Genomic DNA, 21,410 nt, shown 5'->3' with positions numbered 1-21,410 from the left:
AGATGCATCTATTTTAGAGGCAGAGGCTATGGGTCTCCGGGAAGGTATTAGAGGGGCTAGATATCTCGGAATTACTAAGCTAATGGTGGAAGGGGATAATTTGGCTGTTATTAATGCTATTAAGCAGGTTTGGAAGATCCCTTGGACGATTCATTCAATTATAGTCGATTCAGCAAAAGATTTGGCCCAGTTTGAAGATGTTCAAGTGAGTCATGGTTTTAGGGAAGCTAATGCGGCAGCTGACTGGATGGCTCACTGTGGTCATTCGACGATTTCAACTACCTACTGGTTTGATGTTTCTGATTTATCTTTCTCTATAATCATTCGCAATGATGCTTTAGGGTGGCCCAAATCTTGAGATCCTCCCTAGTTTTTTCCTTTCCTTCTTTAAAAAAAAAAAAAAAAAAAAAGTTCAGATTCCGTCCAAAAAAAAAATAAAAAACCCCGGTGAAGAGTGAAATTTGTTTAACCTTCCGCAAGCAAGGAAATGAAAATGGTGATTTCAAGTATGTGCAAATACAACACTGAGTAAGATACTCAAAGTTTGTGAATTGTGAAAAAGGAAAGAGAAATTCAACTCTTTTTCTCTTGTCGTCTTCATTTCTCCATTTCTACAACCAGGTGAACAATGAAAAAACTCTTTAACTCTGCAATTAAATTTTGATTAAACATGTTCATCAATTTTCCTAATTATATAATTAATTTCTTTTTGAAACTAAAGGTCGGGTATATCATTGATGTTCTGCAAGTTGCTGCATTTCGTCTGTAATTGAATGTGCATTTAGGGTTTAGTTTTTCGGCGATACCCCTTTGATGAATATTACATGACCCAAAATTCTTGAACAAATTTGCTTTTTAATTACTCATTCTATTTCTTCCGTCAAATTCATAATGTTGTTAATGCAATACCGCCTGAATTTTAAGTAAGAAAGTTATCTACTTATCTTTTTTTATGTGTTGTTTATTGAACGAATTAAAATACAAACTTTCAGTTTTTATGTATGATTTTATTCATGTTCTTCATGTTTATGTGTTTTGTGAATAACCCACTTGTGATTTCTGTGCTATTAAATGGTTTGTTTGAGGCTAGGATTGATGCTACCAAAAAATACTTAAATTTGATTGAGATGGTTGCAAATTTAGTAAATTTGTAACAATTTCCGGCTTGTGGAACTGAATTCTGTATTATTCAAAGTTTTAAACAGACCCAGTAGTTCCCAAGCTGAATCTGAAGCTTTTTTTTATTTGCCGGAGTTTCGGAAATAGTAAAGCATTCATCACATGGAAGAAGAGATGTCTAACTCTACAGTTGCCTGGAGTTGGGTTATTGAAGCCCTAGCAAAGTCTGAGCTAGTTGATTATACTCTTTTATATGGTGAGTTGCTTCCAATATAAATTTCTCTCCCCCTCCCCCCTCCCCCCTCCCCTTAACTTCTGTAGCTTTTCAATATCATTTAGAGACATGGAATGATTTTCCAGATCTGATGTCAAAGGCGCCGCCATTATCGGGAAATTCAGGGAAAGTAGCAATGGAAGCTGCTGCATTGAGGTGCTTGGAGGGACTATGTGGTCCTCCAAATGTGTCGGGTGAGAATAATGTTGTGCATGACCCGTCAAAAATTCGGTTTGATCCAGCAGAGACCTGTGAAGTTGTCCTTCCATGCATTTTAAGTGAGGTGACTTTTTTTTTTTTTTTAATCCATATGAGCCACGAAGGCTGTAAAGTACAAAGAAAAGTGAGGTGACTTGTTGATTAGACATAAGTGTATTGGAGGAAAGATAATTGTATGATCATTCTCTTGGTTGGCTGCTAATCTTATCATCATACAGATTTCAGCTTCTAAGGGTATGCTGGATGAGTTGAAGTGGGATGTTCAGTCTTTTGTCAAGCACAAGAGAGCAAATCTTCCAAAATCCACACTAGAATTGGTAACAATGATTTGTTTTTTCTTGTCTGATTTTGTGGGAACTGTCCTTTGAAGTTTTAATTTGGCATTTATTTTCTGCTGAGCAGTTGAAGGATGTGATTCTAGAAGGTACCCATTCACTTGCTGATTCCTTGAAGGAAATTAGCGGACTTGCTGTTCCAGATCAATGTGTGTTAAATATTCCCTTCGATGGTGGTGATCCAACATCCCCCCAATTAAGGAGCGATGAAGGTGATCATGGTGATAAAACCATGCTAGCAGAAGATCCTGCATGTTCCCAGAAAATTCAGACTGATAGTCATGTGCAAGAGATTCATGCTGATAATCATGTGCAAGAAATTTATGCTGATAATCATGTGCAAGAGATTCATGCTGATAATCATGTGCAAGAGATTCATGCTGATAATTATGTGCAAGAAATTCATGCTGATAATCATGTGCAAGAGATTCATGCTGATAATCATGTGCAAGAGATTCATGCTACCCCTAGAAAGAAGCTTAAATTGGACCAGTCTAAGCAACAGCATACAGTTCCTGTTGGTAGCAATCAAATGAGTTATGGCACAGAACACGGACAGTATCATGAAGTCATGAATGCAAATGGAATACTTGATGGGAATTCATATGGGAGAGATGTTGACGAGCAGGCCAAAGAGTATGAGGGAAGTCATTTACAGCAACAACTTTCACCAAGTATTGGTTACCACTGCCGTGAAGAGACTGATTTTGCCATGAAAAACTCTAATTTACTGGGTTCTCATTGTGTGTTCACTGGAAACTTCCTCGCAATGTCCGAGACAGAGGCAAATATTTGTATGAAGTGCAATAAAGATGGCCAATTGTTATCTTGTAGTGCTAGTAGCTGTCCTTTATTGTTTCATGAGAGCTGCTTGGGTTCCTCAGCCCACTTTGATGGTCAAGGAAACTTTTACTGTCCATTTTGTGTATATTCTCGTGCAATTGCAGAGTATGTTAGAGCCAAGGAAAAAGTTTCTTCAGCAAGGAAAGAGCTCTCGCTTTTCATTGGAGGGAGGAGCGATGACCAGCAAGAGCATGATAGTGATACATCATCAGGGGACAATGTCAGCCAAGACAGACGAAGGAATGTTGATAAAAAAGATGAGCTGAAAAAAGGTGCTAATGTTGTAATTCAAGCTGCTAAGCCTGTTCAGAGGAGCGTAACAGGTAAACAGTTAGAGCTTTCGCACTCATCTACCTGCATGGATGTCAATGGATTTTTAATGGGTACACAACAAAAGCTTTCTTTTAAAGACAGACAAGGTGCAGAGATAATTATCCAATTTTCAAGAGACCCATCTCTAATCTGGAACCAGGGACAGGATGGTCATGGTCGGGTCGGTGCCAAGTTGTCTAGTGATAAGGAGTTAAAAACTCGGAGAGAAAGCAAGAGCTGTAAAATTACTGAGCTTCATGGAGATAATTCATCTGAATCAATTAGTGATTCAGATGGACTACACGAAGATAAGAGGGATGTTAGTACCAGTCCCATTGCATCCCCTACACCTCTACGGTGAGAAGCTTCTACACATCTCTCATCATTGCAGCTGCTAGTAATCCTTTAGTATGTGTCAGTGTTGGCTGTTGTGTTAATACGAAATCAGTATGCTATATGCTGTTATATGGTGTGCTTAAACTCAATTATTTGTCAGTCTTCTTGGTTAGCAAGCAAGTTCATTGGCAACTTTAATACTTCCAACATTAATATTCATAGTGATGCTTTTCAATTTGTGACCTCATTCTATGATGTATTTTTGGTTTAGGTCTAAGGAGTTTGTAAATTTTCTTGCATAGTAGCTGTGACCGAATTAATAGTCTTGGTTATTATTTGTTCTTCCTTGGGTAATATTATTTTCTAAAACATTCTGTAATCTGTAGTGCCTTTACTATGGTCTTCATATGTTATTGGTAGTGCCTGATTGCATGCTGTCATTTCTGGATCCTACTGATTACAGAATCATTTGACCACACTGGTGGTGGTGGTAATGTTTGTTGGGAAATTTGCATCCCTTGGTTGTGGGATATTAGACAATGAGTGATTTATAGCATCTCATGTATTTTTTCTGTTGCTTTAAGATAGATTCTAATTTGCCGCAACGTTGTGTGGGTTGCTTGCAGCTCTCTTCTTCAATTTGATTTTTTTTTGTGTGTGTGTGTGGGGGGGAAGGGGGGGGGGGTTGCTCAAGTAGTTTCTGTTTCAATTCATTGGGATTTGGGAGTGGGCCTATGTAAATTGTGGTATTGCTTGCGAATATGTTTGTAACGTGCAGTATCAATGCTGTTTGAGCACCTGTATCTTTCTTTTCCTGGATGTCTTAGGTGTGGGATAAATTAGAGGGTGGTCTCTAGCTGGATTATATGAATGATGACGTGTTTAATTTACAGTGAGATTCCAGGAACTCCACGATATAGACGAAAGAAGGTCCCTTGGACAGCAGAGGAGGAAGCAGTGTTGAAGGTACGTTTTGCCTGAGATCATATCAGTTACCTTCATACTGATTTTCTTTGTTTCCTGATTTTTGTCTGAAGCATTTGATTTAATACCTCTTGCTCTGTTTGATGTTATTCTTCCACACTTTATCTTTTACTTCCACTTTCTCACACTCCATTAGTTCATGATTTCTACATCATTGTACAAGGTTTTTGATTAAATATATTTATGAATTTCTGGAAGTTATGTATAGTAAGAAAACTAGCTAGCTAATAGCCTAATAACAGTTGTACTTTTGTTATGAATACAACCTCTCCGAGCTTCCAAATTTTTGATGGAATCAGAAAACCGCTGAAGCTACAGCCCAAAAATCTGTTCTAAATGTGTACTCTTACCGACTTCAGTGGGGGCATTATGGGGAAAACAAAATTAGAAATTTTAGTCAGATGGCACTCTGACAGCTCGTTGTGTTTCCAAGATGACCAAAAAGTGGTAAGCAACTTGATGTCGCTTAAGGGAGGTCAAACTCTTGTTGGGACTGGGAGACTCACCCACCCAAAGCAAGTGTGCAACACGGGTCAATCCGGATGTAGTTGGAGCTAAGCTCTGGTAAATCGAGTGTACTATGCGTAAAAGAAATTATGTTTCCAAGATGACGGGATAGGGAGAAAGGTCGTTAGGTTTATTAAGAAATACGTATTACAAATTGTCTCCTAGAAACAATGGAGGGGAAGAGTAATTTGGTAAATGCATTCTTGTCGGCCTTATCCCCTTTTTTCTCTCTTGTATGCTACAATGATTTTGCTATTTTAGCTATTCTCTTTATTTCATTAATGTGAGTGAGAGGTATACATACTAAGAAATGAACGGCTTCTTTTAAGCTCTTTCTCTTTCAAATCCTATACATATATTTAAACTTATCAGGATCAAGCTAGAAGGTTCTTAAAATGAGTAGGATTTTGTTGCATAACTTTTGAGCTGAATGTGCAGACTTTTTAAGTAAAACGTGCAAAAAAAATTCATCTTGTGCATTTTATTGAATGTGTATCTTTTTTCTAGAGAAATTACTTTTAACTTGAAAAATAAATATGCATATTTAATTCAAAAAATGTGCAGATTCAGTTCTACACAGTTGCACAAGTATCCTTCTCTTCTTGAAGAACTTTTTACTGGATCTTTTTCATATTATGTATACATGACTAGGTGGTTTTCTTCCTTTCACAATGTTCCATGGGGTACCAAGTCATGTTAATTGAACAAGCCGTGATTCTTCATGTCAAATTGAAATGGAACAGTTATTGATAATATGGATCAGGGGATATGGAGGAATGGTGAGAGAAGGGAGACTGCAGAGTGGGGGATTAATTTTCCCTTCTTTTAGATGTTAACTATTAGGGTCGAGGGTGAGTAAAAAGAATATGATGGATCCATTTTCCTTCTCTCTTGTAATCCTTCCATAGTTGGAAATATTTGGAAGCAAAACCTTTCCCTTCCCTCCCTTTTCTTCTCTGCTCTTCCCTTTCTTCTCCCTCACTACGAACTTGTTATTTAAACACTGTAATGCAGGATAATTAATCTTAAGCTTCATTCTCATGGTAGAACTTGATACACCTATGAGAAGCAATAGCTGTTGTACATTCTTCATTGCTTTATGTCATTCTTAATTTTTTTATCGTGGCTAATTTTTGCACAGAAAGGGGTAGAACTGTATCAGGGGGGAAGTCGAGCTACCCCGTGGAAAAGCATTTTGGAATTTGGAGGTTCTGTTTTTCAGAAGGGTCGAACAGCTATAGACCTCAAGGATAAATGGAGGAATATTACGCGTGGAACGAGCCCTAAAGTGAAGAATTGAAGTTGTAACTTCTGTGAGCTGTTTTTGTAAGTAGCTCTGTTTTGTAGCATGCTTGAAGGCATTTTTTGGTCCAGAGGTTATTCTGCATACATAGATGTCGAAGAATCTTTTTGCGTAGCCTCCAAGATCTCTTTGTAGAAGTAGTTCAGCTATCGTCACTTGAACATGGTGTTTGAAGTTTCTTGCCATCAAGTTGCGAGTAATGATGTAATTATCCAACCTTTTTTTGAACTAAGTTAGGTTACTATGTACATTATGTCTTATTCCAATCATAAGGAAAGGCGATTAGCTTATGGGAAAGTATTTGTCGACTTTTCATGGCAACTGAGACATAGTTCTTGCCTTTTTTGTACATACTTTGATGGGGTCTATGTAACAATTAATAACAAACATAGGGAGTATATTTTTTTGAATTTAGAGAAGGCATAATCAAGAGTTGAGGGTAATGTGAAATAGATTTATTCACCTCATGGGGGGAAAGCGGCAGCTCTATGCTGATCTCCAATTCGATTTGCATTGGGTACAACTTCTATTGTTGATTACCCCAAATAATGTCACCTTATAGATTAAGTAAACCAAACAATAAATTTCTTCATATTATCTTTAATGTTGTCTTTCACTAAGAATTACACTAAAAGACTATGGTATTATTTGGCTACGGTCTTAAAATGTTTATGCTAAAAAGAATATATAAATAGAATCAAACTTCCAAAAAAAACCTAAAATTGTTTGTAGGGTACTTTCAGAGAATTATAAGCACTAAATTGGAGCTTTTCTTTCCTTTTATTTTGAAATTGATGTAAAATCAAAAAAAGCTCGAAGTACTTGTATTTTCTTTTCAGGCTGTAATGCCTCTAGCCGTTATGTATGTGTTTTCTCTTCCTAGTTTGTAACTTTTTTTTTTTTTTTTTGAAAGATTCCTAGTTTGTAACTTGATGTTTTAGTTAATATGTAAAAAAAATAAAAATTGGAGCTTTACCCCTATTATCTTAGGCAGCTTGAATAGAAACCTTCAAAATGACCTAAGTGATAAAATTATATTTGACTTTATAATTCCCTTCAAAAAAACTATTCGGCTTTATAATTATAATAAAGCGTACTTTTTTCGATCATCCACATGTCATATCAAAGTCTTTTTGGAGCATACTTTCAATAGTTGGAATTATTTCAAATAACAAAAGTCGAATACCAACGAGGTATTGGGCTCTTAGCTAGGGATGACAACGGATCGGATTTGGACCAGAATATGCATAATCCCATTATGATCTTACAAGAAATCGGATTTTAAATTCAACCTTGACTTTCAAAATATGACTCCGATCCGACTTTTTTCCCCACCCAATTTTCTAAAAATAGAAAAATATTATATAATACAAATAAAAGTTTTATACCCCCGATCAATTTCTTTATTCACCATATATAGTTGCACTTTTCAAAATTTACCACATACCCTTCATTTATTTAAAAACTCACCAGATGATTAATGGTCTTCAACTTTTTTAGTCATTAACCTCTAATTCCGTTACGAAATCCTAACAACCTCTATCTGAGTCGTTAATCTCAATATGACCACCATTTAAACACCATAAGTGAACCCTTTAATCACTCTTGCTCCAAAACTCTGTTCCTTCTTCTTTGGCCATACGTGCTGTTTCAAAGCTAATCTGTTAGGTTAAACGAGTGGAATAGGAATTAGTTAAGGTTTAATATGTAGAGGTGACAAACGGGTCGGGTCACAATCAGGTCAACTTTGTGTTCGGGTTATGTTTAGGTCGAGTCGAGTCCGTTCGGGTATAAGTCCACCTCAGGTCCATGAGATTCCAAATCATGTCGGGTCGGGTTAAATCGGGTTTCATATCTCGCAAATGAATAAAACACATATAAAACTAATGAGAGTAAGTTAAATAATTAATTGAAAGTGGCTGAATCATATGACAATTTTTTCCTTAAATTTGCTTAAAAAGTAACTAATATGACAACTTTTCGGGTCGTGTTCGGGTTGGGGTCATCATTATCGGGTCAATTCAGGTCGGGTCACTTTCGAGTTGGATATATTCGGGTTCATGTTATATTCAAGTCTATTTTAATTTGGGTTCGGTCGGTTTATTCGGGTTTCGATCCTATTTTGGGTCATTATTTTCGGATGGAAAACTAGGTTTTGGATCGGGTGAACGGGTACGAGCCTATTTTGCCGGCTATATTAATATGGTATCAATGGTTAATGATAAAAAAAAGTTATAGTCCTTAATCATTGAGAGCACATGGTGAACTATCATAAAATTGGGGAGTATATGACGATTTTGAAAACATCAAGGATATATAGTGAAAAAAAAAATTTGGGGGTATATGATGAAAAATCATGACAAATAATCTAATTATTATTATTTTTTAACAAACATTTTTTTATGAATTTTTTTATATAATAAAATTACTTCAAAGTAAGAGTATACAACATAATACAAATAAAATTAATCGTCTCAAAGTCAGAGTCATATGTATGTTGAATTTTCATGGTATCCGTCTCCGATCTTTCTCCTACTCGGAGTCAGACTTTATAAACATAGTCGAATTCGAATTATTTTTTTCGGAGTCAGCTCGGATTTTTTTTCCTTTGAAACAGAGCGAACCAAAGTTAGATCTGAATTGAGTTACAATCCCTACTCTTAGCCTAGTAGTTAAGAATGAAAACTTGTGTTCGAAAGATCATAGGTTTGAGTGTTTGAGTCCCCCTTCCCCCATTTGCAATTTTTATTGTCCTTGAGGTTTTTTTTTTCAAGGGATTTTCCTTGAGGTTCATTGGGAGGTAAAAAAAAAAAGAATCAGTTGAATATTTAATAATGAATCGGGCATTAATAGAATTGGTTAATTTTTTACAGAGTGAAAAGAAATGGTAGAACAAGAGTAGCAGATTAAGAGTGCATTCCCCGTGCATAGCACGGGTAAGCTTCACAAGTTTGTAGAAGAAAACCACGACTATTATCTATTAGTAACGGTCACATACTCATAACTCACATGGTGGTTTTATATACGGAGTATCAAGTATGTAGTCTATAGAAGCCGGAAGCGGTGATGTGTCATGTGTAGCACAGCAGCGGGAGACCTGTGATATGACTTATGAGTCCTTCATCATGCTCAAGGGTAAATCTTTTTTTTTGTCCATGAATTAAATGTTGAAGATTTCTAATTCTAGTATGAAAAATTAAACAGTAGATCTACATGCTACAGGAGCTGAAATCTATACCCGTGGAAAAATGGTCACATGATAGTTTTGATTTGTACTGTCAATTATGTAAACATGATAGCATTTACATATCCAAACTTTTTGAAGCTCTACTTAGGGCGTGTTCGGCACAAGCTTTTCAAGTAGCTTTTACATATCCAAACGGTAGAAACCTGCGCATTTTACCTCACCACTGTAGTAGGATGTAATTATTAATAGTGTTCACACCAACCACACTACACTATATATACTACACACTACACTACACTACACTACTCTTTTTTCTCACTTATCATCCAACTTACTAGATCACCTTTTCTAAAAATAAGCATACATAATCTAAGATCATGGAAAATTTGCAAAAAACATCAACATTATCATCAAAACCATGGAAGAAAGGGCCAGCTAGAGGCAAAGGCGGGCCTCAGAACGCAACATGCACGTACCGCGGCGTAAGGCAGCGTACGTGGGGTAAATGGGTGGCTGAGATTAGAGAGCCTAAGAAGAGAACTCGTCTTTGGTTAGGCTCTTTTGCTACTGCTGAAGAAGCTGCCTTAGCTTACGACGAAGCGGCGAGGCGGCTTTATGGGCCTGAAGCCTATCTTAACCTGCCTCACCTACGTTGCACTTACAACCCTTTGAATAAATCACAAAGATTTAGATGGTTTCCATCTAAGAATTTCATTTCTATGTTTCCTGCTTCAAGTGGCTGTACGTCCACAACAACCACGACTACTACTACTTCGTCGTTGCTTAATGTAAATGTGCAACCAAGTGTTCATGTCATTCATCAAAAACTACAAGAGTTTAAGAATTTTGGATCATCTTTAAATGATCATCATAGTAAGAATAATAAAGCTGAACCCAAGAATACTGTTATGAAGAGTAGGGATAAAAGTGTTGTTATTGTAGAAGAAGATGATCAAAGTTTGAAGAAACCTCAGATTGATTTGCATGAGTTTTTGGAGCAGATGGGTGTTTTAAAGGAAGGAGAATCAGATCCTAATAACAAGCTTGATATTGATATTATGTGTAATAATAAGGGTGATGATGAGTTGATTAAGGAGAAAATTATAGGAGAAATGAATTCTGAGTGGGATGAATTAGTTGAAATGTTAAGAGAAGAAGATTATCAACCAGTTGAATCAACTAGTTTTGGAGATTTTAGTATGGAACAAGAGATAATTACTTTCCCACCTACTATCTGGGACTTTTGAATGTCTTTATTTGGTTTTCCAAAGTTTTTTTTTTCTCTTTTTTATTAACTTTTTTATATAGAAAGCTACACCAGATTCACATATTTACCACTTAGTATTATTATTTCACTATTGATAGTCATTATATATAGTTTATATAGGTTCTTATAATCAGATTTTTGTCCTTTATGTGGCTTGTATTAAAAGGTACTTATAATTCATGTGTCTCATTTGGGAATAAAAATTCGTTAGATGAGTTTTGGTAGGTATTAAATATACTCCATCTTGAATTATTTGCTCTATTTTCCATATTAGGATGTCTCAAATCATTTAGTTCTTTCTTTCATGATAACATTTCCTCTCTACTTTTTCTTTAAAATTGAGATCCATGCATATCTCAAATTATTTGCAATCTGTCACTAATACCTGAAGCATGCATTAGTTCATTCTTAAACCATAGAACAGAATATCAATGGATAATGTTTGTAATAATAATACCTCCAAATCTAGATCCATCAGACAGAAAATAATACAATTTCCGGATATGTAATGTAAGTCTTTTTCAACTCTAAATATTGAACATTAAAAGCTCAACATGTCATCCAAATAGATTCAGAGGGCTGCTAACATATGTTGAAGAAGCCATAGAACTCTTTTAAAAGCAACTTCATGACCCCCTACAATTTCCGGATATGCAAGTTTTTCCCTTTGTGAAGCAGCAGGAGTGTCAGCAGATCTCCCAGGCTTTTGGAATATGCGTATGCTATTCTCTCAACTTTCTTACTGGTGTTCTTTCTGTCTCCAGATCTCCTTTAAAGGAGCACATCATATCACAAAAGCAGTAGAATTTTACAAGTCCTCTTTCAGATTTACTCATTTCCATATTCTGAAGCACTCAGATACTCACCATGCTCTTCAAAGTATTCAATTAATCGTTTTAGGAATTGGTCACTACTCACAGTCTCGGTGTCACAAATCAGACAACATTGCCTCCTCGCACGAGTCACAGCAACATTCATTCTCCTGCGGTCGCTCAGAAAGCCCACCTGATAATTGACATGCATTTTAGACATCAGATTTTACAGTAGGTTTCAGTTCACCATTCGGATTGTTTGTTTCAAAGGAAAGCACTTTTGAACTGGCTTTGTATAGAAAATATCTTTCAATAAAGGTTTCAAACTTAAATTCCTTTGTTTGGTTCCTTTCTATAAAGTTAGAGGAAAAGGGGGGGGGGGGGGGGGGGGGGGGGGGGGGGGGGGGGGAGGAGAGAGAAAGTGACAGATAAAGAAGAAAATGAGAGAATCCCTGTAAGCAAAAATATTTTCCACTAATGCAAAAACTATTTTGAACCAACAAAAATGATTTGTGCCCTTTTACCTATCAAACAGGTGAAAATGGGAGAACTACTTTTCTTGGAAAATGAATTTCCTCTTAAACAAATACAGCTTTGAGAAAAATATACATATAAAACATATAGCATACCTCTTTCTTTGAATTTGATCTAACCATTGAAATAATAATAGCTTCTTTCTCTCGACCTTGGAAACCATCAACTGTTGATATTTCCAGATCCTTTAACTTATCCACATTACTCCTCAACACCCTTAATGCCACAACCTGTCACAAGAGTACATTGATAAGTTTTAGAGAACTGGTTAGTTAACAATAATATGCAATAAGAAGCTATATACTATCATGCCTGTGCATTGTAAGGAGTAATTATGCCAATATTAGAAGCCCGGACTCCACTTTCAATGAGTCTGTTGGCATGCGCTATTGCAACCTCTGCTTCACCGTCATTTAATGTGCTGTCTTCTTCATCCTTTTTTTCTTCCATGTCACACCTGAATAGTATAAGACAAATTGGCAGAAAAAAATGAATGAGAACACACTTGGCTGTTCAGTCCGAGATATGAATTGTGTCTAACACAGGTAAATCTAGGAATATCCAACAGGAGTGGAAACTAAGATTTGGTAGAACTTTTGGTGGGTACTCAGTGTCAACATTACCTGCATCTTAGTATTTTCTTCCAAAATGTAAAATTAACAGCATGATCATTAGATCTATATTTTTACAAATGCCAAATGAACAAATGCTCAAAAGATTTGGAGCAAAACTAAATTGTACCCTGCAGTGTCAACAAGCAGAAGGGTTGGTTCAGTTGCAGGTGTTTTCTTCACATCTTCCAAATCATATAGCATATGTGCAGCAACACTTGAATGCGCTTCGATCTGCAAAAATTAACAGGAGGAAAGCTAACGTCTTATTGCATGGCCGGAGTTCAAAATTTTACTAAATAATCCTGTGTTTGGTAGATTAGCACCTTACTGTCGTAGAGCTCTTTAGATGACCAATCCATAATGTCTTTGTGCATGCGATACTGAACAGTAAGCATTGACATTATGTCATCCCCATACAAGTCTGCAAGACGCTCAAATAAGGTTCTTCCTAGGCCTTTCTTTTCAGCCTCAACACTCTGTATAGTGGGTGGAAGCTGAAGATGATCTCCAGCAAGAATACATCTTGAACCCTGAAGATCCAACATTGGAACAAATTCCAAAATTTCCTCAGATAAACACTCTCACCGACTTGAAGATCCTTCAGTCCATATCAGAGATTTAAAGTATTTGGTTGGATGGAAAACATTTTCCAAGGAGAGTAGTTTTCCCGTTTTTCTTTGTTTGGTTTGTCAAGGGTGAAAAGTTTTCCAAATAGTGGAATAGTTTTTGGAATGGTTGAAAACATTTTCCTCCTCAAAGGAAGGGAAACCACATTTTCCTTCCTATTTTTCACCTTCTTCCTAACCATCCTCCCCAATTTATTCACATTCTTTGTTTTCTCTCTAACTTCTCATGCAAGGAGCCAAACAAAGGAAAATTTGGCTACAATCGTGTTCTCATCGGGAAATGGTTATTCTATGGAAAATCATTTTCCACTGAAAATGTTTTCCGTCCAACCAAGCAGAGTCTTAATGACAATCTTATTCCTAGAAGCAGAAACATGTACCGGCAGCATGGAATTCTACAATGGATATTTAAGAAGTAGCAGCACCATCACTACTTGAAGAGTTACCTTCAAAAGTGCTATCCAGCATGCAATTTCAAGTGCCTGTGCAGCTTCATCAATAATCACCAGGTCAAAAGTAGTTCTGTCTAGCTTTTTAGACAATGCTCCAGTTAAGGTCGTCAATATGACATCAGCATTCTTTAGAACATCGGTCACGGCTAGCTGTTGTCGTTTGCGCTCTTCCTTAGAAAGAGTACGAAGCTCCTTCATAATATTCCTCTTGGTATTTTTGTCTTTAGCCTTCAGCAGCTTTGCATTCAGTACCTGGATATTGCATCTGATCCATTAACTAGAAAGAATAATGACTAGCCCATATAAATGAAGAGTATTTAAAATCGAAAATCTAGTATAACTACAAGTCTACAATAATAATATACAAACAATCTTCAAAAAGTTTACCTTTATTTCTTTGCGAATGTCATTTGCAAGAGAATTGTTGTCACCTCGTAGCACCTAAATATATGCAAATAACTGCTGATCAGAGAGGTCGGAGGAACGGAATTAAGAGTGTCATAGTTGCTACAAATTGCATAATATTATTGTCACCAAGGAAAAACTAAATCAGCATCAAACTACAATTTTTGCCTACAGAAAAACCAACAAAGATTAGGAAGAAGGAGCTCTACAACTTTACTGTACTTGGGGAGACAGAAAAAAAATTCACCTACTCCCTCATTCCTGAAAAGTGTCTCCACCTCATTATTTTGTTACTCTAATCAATGTGATCTCAAAATTTAAAGTACAAATATTTACAGACGGAAGTAAATAGAAAATGGTCACAGATACTACTTTGTTGTCTTCAAAAAAAAGTTGTTACCTTTCCCAAATAGTATTGGTTCATGAATTTAATTTCTCGGATGGCCCTGCTTAGAGTTGGCTTCATGGGGGAAGTGCGAGAGTGCTTCAACTATTATAAATGTTCTATTATATGTATGTCATATCGTTAATTATGAGGAGTCGAGACAATGCAGCAACTTTTTTACGAGACAGAGTGAACATTTTCTAGACTCTCTTCGACCAGAACAATTTAGCTTACTTCTAAATTAATTTGTCCGTTTATAGAAAGAAGGGAAGAGGATTTGGTGGTGCAGAAAGGCAAATGCATTCCACTATCCTCTGGATCAGTATGTGTAGGTAAACCGTCCATGGTCACTAGAATAACAGCTACCGCGAAGTGCAGAAAACATCACAGCTTTAAGAGTTATGCCACAACGAAATGCTCCCTAATTAAGATCTCTAGTCTAAAATTCTTCATAACACATACTGCTGATTAACAAGAATTATAAGAGCCTATCATTTTTACATAGATTATGTGATTTTATAATTCTATCGCAAAAAAGAGAGAAATAACACAGTTCTCCTGAACAGCTCCATTAGTTTGGGGTTCTGTTTAAGAAAATGGGAAACATCAAAATATCAAAGAACAGCTGATAGTAGTATATCATAAATTGATGACCAACCTGCGCATCTAAGGCACTTTCCAACACTTGAGGCAGCAAACGCGCAGGATGACCCACTCTAACAAGTTTGACCCTAATGAGAGCAATAGATATAATATGAGAGACAAATTTGACTGATGAGACACAAGTATAAACAGATTCTCAAGACTTCAATCGGTAGCATATAGGGAGAATGCTAAATCAGGTTTTAAGTCTTCTGCATCCTACGCAATGAAAGTAAAAAGATTAGAAATGGATTTGACCACAATTAAAGTCCATCTTCGTAGTTAGCTACTGATCTAGCCTCCAATTCCCTCATGTCATACTTCTAAGGATCAGCACATTAACATTCCACTACACTTGAAATTTACCTGTGAGGAACAAGACGCTCAACAATATTGTCGACAGCTATATTTGATGCAGCACATGCAAGTACTTTTGCTCCACGTTTTACTTCCTGCAAGATAGTTTCCACAACAGTTGTGGTCTTCCCTGTGCCAGGAGGTCCATGCAGCAAAAATACATTGCTCGATGAAAGGGCTTTAGAAATCGCAGCTTTCTTCACCAGGAAAAAAAAATTTGAGCCAAGTCCAGCTCAGTTAGAAATGAGTTGGTCAAGGTAAATAATGTGGAGGTGGAGACATGAATTATGAATATGTGAACCTACCAGATAAGAAGACATTACAAAAATTTATATATATACAGGCACACCAATCATTGCTTGGTCTAGCAGTAAATATTGTATCTGACAACCTCAATGAAACCCCGCTAAGGTCACCATGAACGTGCAGATTCCCTTTACCCTCCCTTCCTAATTTATAGATATGATCTACTAAATACTTGTGGTGGGAATACTTTTATGTCTCCACCCCTGGTTCCAAGAAGTTGGGGGGGGGGGGGGGGGGGGGATAAGAAACATTTGAGCATACATCATGTGATAAGTTTTAGTAGGAAGTATAAATACAAGGTGATAAGCAACATTGAATCAAACAGTATACTGGAGAAGACGTTAGATCCTAGCAAGTAGATACGAATGGTAAGAATTACCTGAGAGTGATCCAGATTCTTGTTAAATGGAGAGAAACTAACATCTTTCTTTGACGTTCCTGGAGGTTTCTCACCAAATAGTACAGGAACTAGGTCAGAAGCCGGACCTTTCAGCACACCCTTACTGAGCTCTATCAGCGTATCCTTCATCCTACGATAAGTCACCTAGCAACAAAATTGTATCATATGTCCACTCCATCAGTCACAAAGCCAAATAAAGTAACACGTCAATTTTAGATAGAAGAGTTCATGGATGCAGTTCAATATCAAATTCTCTGGTCTCTTAAAACAGACACTAATTTCACGTACCACAGAACCTCGAGAAAGTCCATTTCCTTACTGTACATAGAGTCATAGACTATCTTATTTGAAAACAGGTGTGCTCAATTATCTAAGATATCTATTGGAGACCTCTATACCCTGAAGTAACTTATCACCTGATCCCAATGTAACCAACACATTGAATAAGAGATAGAGATACAAGAACAAGATGAGATATTACATTAAGATAGTAGTACTACGAAATATGTGGGACAAAATGCGGCAAATCACCTTTTAGCCAGTAGGAGATGACATGTATCAAGCACACCAAACAGTGAGCTCAAAAGTCACATGAAATTTCAAAAAGAAAATTGAGCAGCAAAATTGTCATTAGACAACATCGATGATGCAAAAAGACAAACACAGTCCGATGTTTATAGCTGCTGGGGAAGTATCCAAGATTAGACAATCCATGCTCCAACATTATGCATCCCGCAAGCGTATTGAAAAACTGAAAGATATAAACTATCCTGCAAACCTGTCTGCCCTCAGACATAGGAGGAGAGTCTGAGAGGAAACTGCCAAGCATCAAATTTTTTAATGGGTGGAGGACATAACACATGGTATGCAACAGGAAAATTTTGATGCATGTTTTCTTCCAACATAAACCAATAAAAAGAAAGTAAAACTAGATTGTCCAAGGTGCACTCAGATTGAAGACACATACCAAAATAAATAGACATATGCACCAATTTTTACAGGAAAGCCTACCTCATTTGCCACTTTCTCAAGTCGCAGTGGATTATTTAGGCCCTCCTCCGGAATATCATCAAATGCAACAGTGATAGATGAATCCTAGTCATCGGCATGTGCAACTTTCACTTCAGTTTCTCAAAGGTAATTCTCACTCATTAAAGCTGCATATAGATACATCATTGGTAATGTCTTTACAAGCCTTATACCTTCAATCGATAAACCACACCTTGTCCTAGGGAAGGAGAACCTGCATCAGCCTTGTTCAGCTTTAAAACTACCACATCATGAGGACCAAACTGCATCATAAAAGAAAAAGAGTAGGGAAAACATTGAGCTCAGAACAAAATGGAAAAAAAACTAAGAATACTACTCCGTCCGTCCCTTAATTAGGTTTTCCAATTCTCCAATGCACATTTGCCGATGACGCTTTGTATTGTAAATATTTTCAAGGGATATTCCATTTGGTACCATTGAATTTTGGCTTTTCCATTTGGTACCACTGTTATTTTAAAATTCCACATGATACCACTCTAATTTAATATTAATCTTTATCATACCATTTTTTAAGTAAAATGTTAGTTAATGGTTGAATAAGAATACGATTTTATTTGGGTTTGCATGTTTCTATTTGCAGTTGCAAAAATTTAATAAATTAAGATTTTAGGGTGTCGTTTTAACCCTTAAAGCTCTATTTTTCAGTCAAAATTTTCATAAAAATGATCATTATATTATATGTCTTTTTATTGTCAAATATGACCTCAACTTTGACCTTAACGACTAAAACGATTACTAAAACCTTAACGCAAATTAAAACATGTAAATCGAAGTAAAACTCCAGCCTATTCTAACTTAAATTAACACTTTACTGAGTTGAATGCTACCATAGAGACTAAAATCAAATTATAGTAGTACCATGTATAATATCTGAAAAATAGTGGTACCAGATGGAAAAGCCAAAAGTACAATGGTACCAAATGGAATGTCCCTATTTTCAATTACATATTAGTAAAACTATAAAAGTTTTGTTTTCCTAATGTACACAAGAGACGAATCAAACAAAACCCCACATGACTATGTTTTTTCCTATTTATTGGAATTATTTTTGAGGATTTTATTTACCTATGAAAAGTGCCCAAATTAGAAATGGGAAATCTTATAAAGGACGGAGTGAGTATAAATGTGAAAGTTGTTGGGAAGCAAGAAAACAAGATACCACGACTATACGAAATCACGATTCAATTTTCAACATTTTTTTTGGGGGGGGGGGGGTGTTTTTATTGCATCATATGTCTTCCATTGTTCTTAAATATTCTTCATTCTCCCACTTCTATGGAAAAATATGTACATTGCATTGATTGCAACTTGTGACTATCAACAGACTAATTCGAAACTAACAACATTTGCAGCTAAAGATATTAGATACATGATTGTAAATTCTAAGCTCAGATTAGTTACATTTGTCTTTCCTGTGCCACAATTTTGTACACCTCCTGCCAATGTTTGTATAAATTAACCAACACAAGTAGAACACTCACCCTGTGAGGGGGAAGAACATCTCCTTTTGTGGATTGAAATTCAAGAAGACTCTTTCCCATCAACCCTGCCTATCATGGATGGAAATTGAAAAGGCATCAAATTAGCAACAAAAATCCATCACAACATAAAGTGATGGTAAGGCATAGGAGACAATGATACCCATTTATAAATTCCTAACTTGAGGGTTTTCGTAGAATTAATTCTACTAAGGAATACAAAAGACATTATCAAATAAATGCGTGCAACAATCTTGGCCATTTGCCACGAAAGACAAAATAAGAAGGGATTATATGCACATAGCCTTAGCTTAAATTGATCGTCTCTATTAAAACCTTCATTGCCAAGGGAATTCCATTCATAAAAAGACTTCAAGCATTGCCCAAGAGTAACTCCTACCCATGAAATTCTGATACTAAACACTCAAAACATTTGGCATACTTAAATTTTGACGAGGAAATAGTATCAAGGCAACTCGAAATCAGCCGAGAAATCAATGAGCTTGTAAATGAATATAACAAGTAAGAATACACTCAAGAACATAGTCAAATGACCACCAAAAACCATGCATTAATACGTAAATACTAAATCAACTACTCAAATCCTACAAATTAAAGATAACAAACATGTTTAGTTATTTATCCACCTCCATCCCATTCCCATTTGAAGAAAACTTGAGGTAAAAACCATTAAAGCTGCTAATTCAATTTGAAGACCAAAAATAAAATAAAAAAAGAGAAAAATTACCTGAACATCAACACACTTCAAGTTAAGAATGATGGAACCCCTCTTTTGAGCACTTTCTATGCTTCTGGAAGAGCTAGACGTTATAGAATTAGATATCTCAGCTTCCTATCAAACGCAAAAAATTTAAAAAATCAAAATTAATCGCACAATAATCAAATAAATTCATAAACATTTCTAAAATTAATGACTGATTATGTAATAAATTGTCAGCAACAATCAAGTAAAAAGTTGATAAAAAAGATTAGAGAGGAAGAGAAAGATTGGACCTTTTCGATGTCGATTAAAGGAACCATAGTAGATACAAATTGTTCAAGAGAAATGGGGGACGATTTTTTATTGGAATTTCCTCCATGATACATGACTTTAGTTTGGGATTATGGGGGTTACGTTGAGGAGAGAGAAAATAATGGCCGTGAAGAGGAAGTGGTAAGCAGCCTATGAAGTAATTAGTAAACCACTCACCACCGTAACCTCCCGCAAATGTGTTTCCGGGAGAGATGCCTGGTTTTTTTTATTGAATGTTCATATAAATACTTCATACTACCTCCGATTTCATATTAGAGGCTAGACTTGGGAATGGGTCGGACCGGGCCGGTTCACGAGCTTAGTTCACGGGCTTGTGGAAATGATAGGTCGGGCCGGGTCCAAGCTCATGAGTGGCCGGCCGTGTCGGACTTGAAATTTTTAGATTTTGTCCACGATCGGGCTCGTGCCTCCTGCAGGCCTGGCCCGTATTTTTTGTTGTATTTTTGGTTTTTTGACATTTTACGCTAAGAAACAAAGGAATGGGGAGTCCGGCCCGCGCGTCGGTCCACAGGCCATCTAGGCGAGCTCGTGCCGGTGCAGTCCTGAACAAAAATTTCTTGACCGTGACAGGCCCACGGCCCACGTAGCGGACAACGGGCTCGACCCGACCCATGCCCACCTCCATTAGAGGCTAGAGGCTAACGGAAGTATTAAGTTGCCTAGAAGTTAATGTGTAAGTGTAAGATATCGAACACATGACCTTTGATATTAAAAGTAAGAACTTAACCATCAATTCACTATGACTTTGTTGTCTAATGTTTCAAATAAATTATGATGAAGTCTTGTAATAATTATAATTAACTAAAAAGACTTAAAAAAGTATATATATCTCTAGCACTCTTATTACGTAACTTACAAGAGAATATTAATGTCACATTCTCTTACCACATTTCCTTTTAAGGTATTGTTTTCAAACTCAAACCTTTTAAATTTTTTACTTATCACGTCGTGACGTGAATTTTTCAATTTATTAATGGACAAAAAATAAGAAAAGTGGCAAAATAAATTATGAAATTAAAAAAAAAAGCAATATATTTGTTTACTGTAGCTGACCCAGGGCATTGCCCGGGCAAAAAAAATATAGTTTAATATGAAAAGAGGTAGTATGATATTTCTCTTTTTTTTTTACATTGTCATGTGATATTTAAAAGGGAAGAAATGACAACTGCAGTTCTAATTATAGTCGATCTATTTTAAAATAGTTTGAAGTATTGGTTGACTAGGAATAGATTTAATTTATGAGGTGTTTTGCACCATGATTTCACAGGATTGGTGATTGGCTAAGAAAGTACAATTAGTAGATCCTGGACCAAGGTGTAGGATGAGCATCTACACCAGCTCCAAAACGCAAGGCAAGAAGAATGAAACGCACCATTTAACATGCAAAAAAGTAATTGATTTGACAGCTAATGTACATTCTCATTACATCCAGTGTACATGTCGAAATTACAAAAAGTAACTAATTTGACAGTTACTGTTCACCATTTAATAACTGATTTGATGTCAACCGTCATCATTTCCCCCCCCCTATACTGTTCACCACTTCTCTCTTTTCTACACTCAACCTCCTTGTACATTCTTGGCTTCGTGGTTGTTCATTAACAAAATC

The 21,410-nt window shown here is 36.3% G+C and overlaps 3 protein-coding genes across 8 annotated transcripts; 2 read left to right on the top strand and 1 right to left on the bottom strand.

Annotated features, from left to right (window-relative positions):
• Positions 1-413: 413 nt before the first annotated feature.
• LOC104889276 (hypothetical protein) lies at positions 414-6,658 on the top strand. Of its 6 annotated transcripts, XM_019248674.3 has the most exons (8): positions 414-621; positions 1,206-1,375; positions 1,480-1,676; positions 1,831-1,929; positions 2,015-3,113; positions 3,201-3,459; positions 4,332-4,404; positions 6,071-6,658. In XM_019248674.3, exons 2-8 carry the CDS (start codon positions 1,282-1,284, stop codon positions 6,227-6,229), a joined length of 1,980 nt encoding a protein of 659 aa, XP_019104219.2. In that variant the 5' UTR covers positions 414-621; positions 1,206-1,281; the 3' UTR covers positions 6,230-6,658. The 6 variants fall into 6 exon arrangements, with proteins under 6 accessions (XP_019104219.2, XP_048497558.1, XP_010672771.2 ...); XM_048641601.2 differs by having other exon boundaries at positions 1,267-1,375; positions 1,519-1,676; positions 2,015-3,459; XM_010674469.4 differs by having other exon boundaries at positions 1,267-1,375; positions 2,015-3,459.
• A 3,086-nt stretch (positions 6,659-9,744) lies between these two features.
• LOC104889346 (dehydration-responsive element-binding protein 2F) lies at positions 9,745-10,979 on the top strand. Its single transcript, XM_010674539.3, has one exon. The coding sequence runs from the start codon at positions 9,797-9,799 to the stop codon at positions 10,664-10,666; it is 870 nt and encodes a 289-aa protein (XP_010672841.2). The 5' UTR covers positions 9,745-9,796; the 3' UTR covers positions 10,667-10,979.
• A 130-nt stretch (positions 10,980-11,109) lies between these two features.
• On the bottom strand, positions 11,110-20,016 carry LOC104889275 (uncharacterized). Its single transcript, XM_010674466.4, has 15 exons — positions 19,762-20,016; positions 19,496-19,600; positions 18,751-18,819; positions 17,422-17,511; positions 17,231-17,314; positions 16,199-16,363; positions 15,523-15,710; positions 15,173-15,245; positions 14,112-14,165; positions 13,719-13,976; positions 12,970-13,176; positions 12,774-12,877; positions 12,345-12,489; positions 12,128-12,262; positions 11,110-11,691 (listed from the first exon to the last, which is right to left on the bottom strand). Exons 1-15 carry the CDS (start codon positions 19,852-19,854, stop codon positions 11,515-11,517), a joined length of 1,947 nt encoding a protein of 648 aa, XP_010672768.1. The 5' UTR covers positions 19,855-20,016; the 3' UTR covers positions 11,110-11,514.
• Between the last annotated feature and the right edge of the window lie 1,394 nt (positions 20,017-21,410).

This window comes from Beta vulgaris, chromosome 3 (assembly GCF_026745355.1).
Source record: "Beta vulgaris subsp. vulgaris cultivar EL10 chromosome 3, EL10.2, whole genome shotgun sequence".
Taxonomy (NCBI): Eukaryota; Viridiplantae; Streptophyta; class Magnoliopsida; order Caryophyllales; family Amaranthaceae; genus Beta; species Beta vulgaris.
The sequence above is the reverse complement of the archived record's forward strand: the minus strand, read 5'-3'. Positions and strand labels throughout refer to the sequence as shown.